This window comes from Lotus japonicus, chromosome 1 (assembly GCF_012489685.1).
Source record: "Lotus japonicus ecotype B-129 chromosome 1, LjGifu_v1.2".
NCBI classification, from domain to species: Eukaryota; Viridiplantae; Streptophyta; class Magnoliopsida; order Fabales; family Fabaceae; genus Lotus; species Lotus japonicus.
The window spans coordinates 93,034,136-93,042,760 of record NC_080041.1 but is presented as its reverse complement, the minus strand read 5'-3'; the positions used below and the strand labels follow the sequence as shown (position 1 = coordinate 93,042,760).

Below are 8,625 nucleotides of genomic sequence, written 5' to 3'. Positions count from 1 at the left end.
ATTCTTTCTTCTTGTATTAAGTTGAAGTTCTTATTTTACTTTATTTTAATATATTTCTCATGACTTATTAAAAAAATTAGATCATTGGTTAGAAAAAAAAATCATGTTGATGATAAAATTAATTACATAGGCTTTTCAAAACACTTACATAAGTGGTGTTCATGTTATAAAAGAAACTCAAAAAATTATTTAAAAAAAATAAAAGAAACTCAAAAAATTAGTCAAGGACCAGAACATGTTACAAAAGTGATCTCAAGTAGTCAAGTTCACTGTTCACTGATGAGTTTTGAGGCAGGACCAACCAAAGCAAAACACATGTTACTTCGTGCTGGAAAATTGAACGGTTGTGAGGAAGAGAAGGACCTGAGTGCTCGTGAAATTTCAACAGATGGAAGCTCTTCCGCCGTTGAGGCTTTGCTTACTTTAAAGGGGGAAAAGCATATCCTATATACTTTGCTCTGTTTCTTTCTTGTTTGTAATCAAACACTGAAAATAAATGAAAAAGACGGTTAATAATTCATGTGAAAATTGGGTCCCTCCCTTACTCAGCAAGCAAAATAGTAGTCGTAGCTATTTAATTTAATGCCTCTCTTCTTCAACACACTTCACTTCTCTCGTAGCTGAAGACCAAGTGATCGAACCAGAGCTCGAGCATTTGAAGAAGATGATCACCTCTTTCAGTCTCCAATCTTTCAACATTGCCTCTACCGCTCACGTAATTCACTCATTTCTATTTGTTTCTGAGATTTTGATTTCATATTTAACACCATTTGTTTCCTTTTTTCTTTTTGTTGAAAAAATGTTGTAACCCTAGGGGTGTAACTGTTCATTTCAGAAAATTAGCCTGAGATATACTGTGAATTTTTCTTTCAAGAGATTTCGTTACATGAACTGGTTTTCTAGTCTGTTATGACTAGTTAGTGAATGACTTTTTCTCTTTTTAGTAATTTTCTGTATTTATCTATAGTAAGAGGTTCTGAATTGGGTTCTATTTATCCCAAACACACCCCTGGTTTTCTCCAAATTTAAATGCAGGTGACAACATGCTTGTGCTCGATGTTCAATTGTTCAAAACTCTTACAGTAGGGTAAAACTCAAATATTGCCTTTAATAGTTTAGATATGTACTACAACTACTTGCTTTTGCTCATTGAATGTAATCTCTTTCCAAAACTCATTTTCAATTTAAACTTCAGTGATCTGGACTGTTGGCTCCTTACGGCTGTGTATTGATTGCTTGTATGTTTTATAATTTTCTACTTTTCTTATTGGCAGAACTCGAGGAATAAGCAGGATCTCGCCAAGCAAAACTCAGTAGAATTGGTTCTTGGGTATAGAAATCCAAAGGGATGCAATAGGTTCAGTTTCGGATCAAGAAGATCAATACATGAGAGGGTATAGTTGACTCTATTTGATGTCTCTTACATAAACAATCGGGTTAACATTTCTTGACAAACTTTGATGCACATGTGCTGTCCTGTCCAAAGTTCTAAGTAGTGTTCAGTGTCATTTGGAGGTCTTGCGTATGGTAGATGGTCTTGAGATAAAACTTGAGATTGGTTTAGTCATATGAATTAGCTGGCACACTTTGTTGGAATTGATTTTCTTTTGAAATATAAGGTTTATTGTGTTTGGCTCTGTGGTGAGCAGTTCCTAAATTTGATTATGGTTCATGTTTTGGTGAGCCACCTTCAATTACAGTTTAAACATGAATGTACTAAAGAAAGCAGATAACAAATTCAGTGGGTATTATATTGTGTTAATATTCCCTCAAATTTCTACTTGTCTCTTCCCAGATAGTAATGACTAATGACCGGTCAAAGGGTTAGGGAATTAATGAAAATGAAATGAAGCATTTGTACTGATGTGCTGTATGTTTAAAGAAAAATGAAAGTTTACATATCTTTATCTACATATGTGATGTGCTGCATGTGGATAAGTTATTTCAGTGTGCTTTCCTACAACCAGGTGAGCACTGGTTTCAAGGGCGTAGCTGTTATTACAGATAACAAGTCAGCAATGTCTGCCACTGAGGAAGATTTAGAAAATATAGGCATCTTGCATATCGATCCAGCCATAAAACCATTTAAAGATCACTTCAAATGTAGACTGAAGAGATATATAGACCAGAAAAAGCTAATTGAAGAATATGAAGGAGGTCTTGAGGAATTTGCACAAGGTGATTGTAATTGCTGGCATTGTTTCCCTTCTATTTTCCCTTTCTATATATCTATGCCTACTAAGATTAGGTAACTACAAATTAGATGTTCATGATAAAGCCGGGGTATTAATTGATTCTTGATAGTGAGTGTTAGTGGTAGTAGAGAAGTCATATTAAATTGTCTGGCATGCACAAGCCAATCTAGAACACAATCAATTGATTATGTTGGAATGAAAACAATTTCATTTAACTATCAACTGTTATATTTCTGTTAAAATGCCTTACTAATTTATTGGCTGAGACTAGTTGCAGCTTCAATATAATGTTTCTTTTTGTTTTCCCTTCCCTCTTTTCTCTCAGGTTATTTGAAATTTGGATTCAACAGAGAAGAAGGTGGCATTGTGTACCGTGAGTGGGCACCTGCTGCTCAGTAAGTTATATCAAACAACACAAATTAGTCATGTTCGTTGCCATTGTTCTATTCACTTTTCTTTTCAGATTTCACATCTCTTTCAATGCAGGGAAGCACAAATTATTGGGGATTTTAATGAATGGAATGGTTCCAATCACCCAATGGAAAAAAATCAGTTTGGTGTCTGGAGTATTAAGATCCCTGATGTTGCTGGGAATCCAGCTATACCTCACAATTCTAGAGTGAAGTTTAGATTCAGACATGGTGGAGTCTGGGCTGACCGCATTCCGGCTTGGATTAAATATGCCACTGTAGATCCTACCAAATTTGCTGCGCCATATGATGGTGTCTATTGGGATCCACCGCTTTCAGAGAGGTCCTGTTATTCACATATGTAGAATATCTGTTGACTTGTTATCCTCAGTAAAGAATTAAGCATAGCATTGAAGTTGAAGTATCAATACTAAAAGGGACTTCAATGTATGCAACATATCAACTGATTTTAAAATTATGTGAATAATTTCTTTTTTAATTTTTTTATATGAATACATTAACTCAGTTCAAAAGAAATGATTAAAAATTGAATTATATTTTGGATCAAAATATTCTTAATTATTTCAATTAAATAATAAACGAATTTTCTCATCTCTGGGACATATATGGAATGGAAATATAACATGAAATAAGATTTCTTATTAAATAAACTAAATTTGTTTGCCAATGCATTATACCAAATTCCTATCACATGTCATTATTTAAAATTGTCAATTTAAATCCTGATTGTTGAATGAACAAATAATGATTTCAAATCTGTGTTATGATAGAATTCATGTACAAATGCTAGGAGTTCCAGGTTTTTTCAATTCCTTATTCGATTTATATGACCGGTAATAAAAAGAAGCCTTTTCTGGGCTTATCTGTTTGATGTCTATATTTTTCCTCATTCCACCCTTGATTAAGTTTTGGTGAAATTATCTCAGCTGTTTGTTCACCCTCTTGTTTGTTTGGCAGGTATCAGTTTAAATATCCTCGTCCACCGAAGCCCAAGGCCCCGCGGATATATGAAGCTCATGTGGGAATGAGTAGCTCTGAGCCCCGCATAAACTCGTACAAGGAATTTGCAGATGATATTCTGCCACGTATTCGGGCCAATAACTATAATACAGTCCAGCTGATGGCTGTGATGGAGCATTCCTATTATGCATCGTTTGGGTATCATGTAACTAATTTTTTTGCTGTGAGCAGTAGATCTGGAACCCCTGAAGATCTTAAATATCTGATAGATAAGGCCCATAGCCTAGGCTTACATGTTTTGATGGATGTCGTCCATAGTCATGCTAGTAATAATGTTACTGATGGACTTAATGGCTTTGATGTTGGCCAAGTTTCACAAGAATCATACTTCCACACTGGAGATAGAGGCTATCATAAATTGTGGGATAGTAGACTCTTTAACTATGCCAACTGGGAAGTTCTTCGTTTCCTTTTATCTAATTTGAGGTGGTGGCTTGAGGAGTTCAAATTTGACGGATTTCGATTTGATGGAGTAACATCAATGCTGTACCATCACCATGGAGTCAACATTGCATTTTCTGGGGATTATAATGAATACTTTAGTGAAGCAACAGACGTGGATGCTGTTGTCTATCTAATGCTGGCTAATTCTCTGATCCATAATATTTTGCCAGATGCAACTGTAATTGCTGAAGATGTTTCTGGCATGCCTGGACTTGGTCGTCCAATTTCTGAGGTGGGAATTGGTTTTGACTATCGTCTAGCCATGGCTATCCCGGACAAGTGGATTGACTACTTGAAGAACAAGAAAGACCATGAATGGTCTATGAAGGAAATCTCTTTGAGTTTGACAAATAGGAGATACTCTGAGAAATGTGTGTCTTATGCTGAAAGTCATGACCAGGTATGAGCTTTTGATATTTTTATGTTAAGTGTTACTTTGTGATGGAAAAAATACTATAAGAATTTAGGTTAAACTAATTTGTGTTAGAAAATCGGGTGTGATAATCCTGGATAAAGTCAAGAATCGTGAGCGTCCACTTTCCGAACAAATTATTTCGACCCTGTAATTGCCTGGGTTCACGAAATCTTTGTTGGGATAATGCTTGACAGTCAATCTGTTTCTTGGCACAAGAGAACAGATAAAGAAAGTAGAGAGATGTTGTGTTGTTCGAATATCTGTTTCAGAATACTGTTTCTGGTTTTTTGTCTTCATTCCTTAGGCTGCAAGCAACCTTATATAAGAGGCTGCACGAATGGTCACAACTGTTCGAAATTAAGTCACAACTTTTCAAACAATTTCAAACTAGGGTCACAAACGTTCAGAAAAAATTTCTAACAGCGGGACCCCAGCCAGGGGCTCCGCCCCTTGGACCCCGGTTCGTATTCGCGGTCAATTATGCATTGGCTCACCGAGCGTGCACTCCGCACTAACCTGACTCGATTCCGAGCCTAACGCATAATTGCATCAGCCTATAGTAGATCACATTACTACTAAAATACATTGATGATTCTAAAATCACCAACAATTTGTGAACAGGTAAATGATGGAAACTACAGGGGACGAGTAATCGAGAATTTCTGTTATTTGATTTGTTTTTTAATGCCTGCACTATTATTGTTTATTTTTTTATTTTTATTTTTGCTTTTGGCAGTCCATTGTTGGGGACAAGACTTTTTCATTTTTACTGATGGATGAGGAAATTTATTCTGGCATGTCTTGCTTGGCTGATGCTTCTCCTACTATCGAGCGAGGGATTGCTCTTCATAAGGTTGTTCATCTGACCATAAAGACTATTGGACTACAATTATATAGAATTTGAATCATGAAGTTGATAATATATACATAATTAACGCTGCTTCATAATCTCCTTATAGTCATTGTTAATTTGTTATCTTAATATTTTGCAGATGATACATTTTATAACCATGTCATTAGGTGGAGAGGGCTACCTTAATTTCATGGGCAATGAGGTATGCATATTGCATATTACGTAACTTCTGCTGCAAAAGTGCTGCTCACTGTTATTGCATGTTGCAACTGACCTTTACCTTTTCATTGAATAAAAATGCATATTGTTCATGAAAAATGGATTCCTATGAGGTGATGTTTATACAGGAATGAACTGAATGTTTCCTCTCTACTTTTTTCTTGTTCTTTTTTTGGTGGATGGGTTTCTCCTACGAGCTAGCCCCCTGTGAAATTATCTGCACATTATTTATTTCCAATAGCAGCTAAGCTGGAGATTGTCAAGCATCGCTCATTGCTATAATTGTATACCATGTTATCACTTGTTAAATTGTACTCATGAGGCCATTTTTAGTTTGGCCATCCGGAGTGGATTGATTTCCCAAGAGAAGGCAATGGATGGAGTTATGAGAAGTGCAGGCGTCAGTGGAGTCTGGTGGATACAGATCACTTGAGATATAAGGTAATATATGTGTGTGTACATACTCAACGTATTGTGTTTATTCACTGGACACAGAACTTTGACATCTCTTTTGTTTGTGGCTTCATTTCTTGCGCAATTTTAACACCAATTGAGTCCTTAAGTGGATGTTATACCTGTATGAGTCAAGCTATCTTCTTTTAAAGATTGCTCACATTTGAACCTGATTCGGTAAAATAATCCACTTAGTCAAATTATAAAAGAAAATAATTCCTTGTTAATTGCGCTGAGCAAATATAAATATTTAAAGATACAATATGAAAATTTCCTCATTTACACTTTTTTCGAATACGATTTTAATGAAGATGACAAAAATGGTGTAAGCCGATACATGTAATTTGCATTTGAATCCTCATCAACTATGGACATTCATAAATTAAAACTTCATTGGAATCTCTGTTTAGCTCTGAGTTCAGAATCTCCGTACGATATGCTAGGGCTTAAGTTAAAATGGGCCTTGCTCAAGAAATAATGTTAAAAATGGGCCTTGCCCTTGCATATTTTTGTGTGATGCTGTAGGCAACAGTGTAATCTGATTTTGTGGAGCTTCTTTTTTCCCCTAGTCGAGAACACTGCTTATTCTTTCATTCTTGCAGTTTGTTGCTTGTCTTTGAGATGTTATATTTTTGTTTTTGGAATTTGTGCAGTTCATGAACGCATTTGACAAAGCTATGAATTTGCTTGATGATAAATTCTCATTCCTTGCATCAACAAAACAGATTGTGAGCAGCACAAATGAGGAAGACAAGGTGAATATAATTTTTGTAATATACTCATTCATAATATGGTGTTTTTGCTACTTGCTAGTCAATTAGAGATTATTTATATTAAGACTGAGTGAAACAAGAATGCTTCCGAGAAAATATACATCGGTATCGTGAACATCATGAAGTTGTTTCTGAAAATTAGCGATTTAAGAAGATAAAATCATTTACAAGCTATTGTCTTCTCTGAGTTAATCTCAAGTGGAACTCTATGCTATGTTATAATTAAATGCCTAATTTTTTTTCTTTTATAGGTTATAGTCTTTGAACGTGGAGATCTGGTATTTGTGTTCAATTTTCATCCAGAGACTACATACGAAGGGTATGCAATATGTGTTCAATTTTCATGTTTGGGGAATTAATTTGTATCAGGTTGTGTGTCTGGTTTTATGTAAAGGTTTTATTAATATTTCTATAATAGTAACTGTTAACCACAAATGATTTGGAAGAAACCTTGAACATACAGGTATAAAGTTGGATGTGACTTGCCTGGGAAATATAGAGTTGCACTGGATAGTGACGCTCGGGAATTTGGAGGCCATGGAAGAGTAAGAAGCCCTAATCTTCACACAAGTATAAATTGTTGTATTTTCCTCTGTGAGAGGTAGTGAGGGACAGAGTGCTGTGAGTGGCAGTGAGGTGTGGAGAACAAAAAGAATGGGAGGGTGAAGGTGCTCATTACTATGTTATTCTATGGTTTTTGAATATGTTCCTTGTCATTTTTCCTGGTTATGCACTTGTGTCTAAGGTTGACCATTTTCCACTTCTAGGTGGGGCACAATGTAGACCACTTCACCGCTCCAGAAGGCATACCAGGAGTTCCCGAATCAAATTTTAATAATCGGCCCAATTCCTTCAAGATCCTCTCCCCTCCTCGTACCTGTGTGGTATGTTATCTCGTGCCTTTTAATATCTCTTTTATTTGCTTTTATCCGGTTTGATTGCATAACTTTTTATTTATTTATTTCAATGGTGGTTTAGAAGTTTGAATTTATGATTTCTGGCAAAACATCGTAACAAATCATGATTAACTCAAACCTTTTTACTGTATGTATGGCATATTTTAATGCATAAAAACTTCTGTTGAGTTCCCCCCTAAATCTTCAATATCTATGAAAGACAAGTCAGATATGCAATAGTCACAGCTGAAGCTCAAATCTACCCTTGCTCCATGACAACAATGGGTTTCATCCCAGTGGTTATTTAATTGTCATGTCAACATTAGGTTTGAGTTAAGCTTTTCACTTGCAATTCCCTGCAAAATATGAACTGCTAATGCAATTTGAAAATTTTCAAAGGTATATTATAGAGTGGATGAAAGCCAAGAAGAAAACAGTATTAGCAATTTGGTCGGGGTACAAGAGACTTCTACTGCAGCAGATATTGTTGCAAACATTCCGGATGGATCCTCAGCTTCAAAAGAACGCGAGGTTAGCAATTTCAATTGGACAATGGAGACATTGGCTGCAGCAAATGCAGATGTGGCGAAAATTCCTGATGAATTGGTTCCTGCTGCAGAAAATGAAGTATTTCAAGACGAAGTAGAAGATGCAGACGAATAACAATCTTGTTCCATTGTGAATGTTACCAGTTTTTAGTTGCCATCATTCCAGTGATGACTGATGAGACAAGCAGGTTTTTGGATATCAATAAAAGGACTTGGGTGCAAATTTTGGGGAAACGTTTGTCCCTCAAATCACCATGTATATTTTGTAGGTGTTACAAATATTATTACTAACACTCATGTATATTCAGTCTCCTTACTTGTTTTGGCAGTAGCTGTGTACATATTATATTGACCTATCTCTAGGGATGTCAAAATTAT

The 8,625-nt window shown here is 35.7% G+C and overlaps 1 protein-coding gene across 3 annotated transcripts; it reads left to right on the top strand.

Annotated features, from left to right (window-relative positions):
* Positions 1–294: 294 nt before the first annotated feature.
* Positions 295–8,575, top strand: LOC130727891 (1,4-alpha-glucan-branching enzyme 1, chloroplastic/amyloplastic-like). 3 transcript variants are annotated; one of them, XM_057579168.1, is made up of 15 exons: positions 299–715; positions 1,275–1,394; positions 1,968–2,178; positions 2,521–2,590; positions 2,682–2,948; positions 3,584–4,490; positions 5,242–5,358; positions 5,498–5,560; positions 5,911–6,018; positions 6,684–6,785; positions 7,055–7,122; positions 7,267–7,348; positions 7,571–7,687; positions 8,099–8,230; positions 8,319–8,575. In XM_057579168.1, exons 1-15 carry the CDS (start codon positions 665–667, stop codon positions 8,343–8,345), a joined length of 2,442 nt encoding a protein of 813 aa, XP_057435151.1. In that variant the 5' UTR covers positions 299–664; the 3' UTR covers positions 8,346–8,575. The 3 variants fall into 3 exon arrangements, 2 of the variants coding, with proteins under 2 accessions (XP_057435151.1, XP_057435150.1); XM_057579167.1 differs by having other exon boundaries at positions 301–715; positions 8,099–8,575; XR_009015457.1 differs by lacking the exons at positions 8,099–8,230; positions 8,319–8,575 and having other exon boundaries at positions 295–715; positions 7,267–7,471.
* Positions 8,576–8,625: the final 50 nt, after the last annotated feature.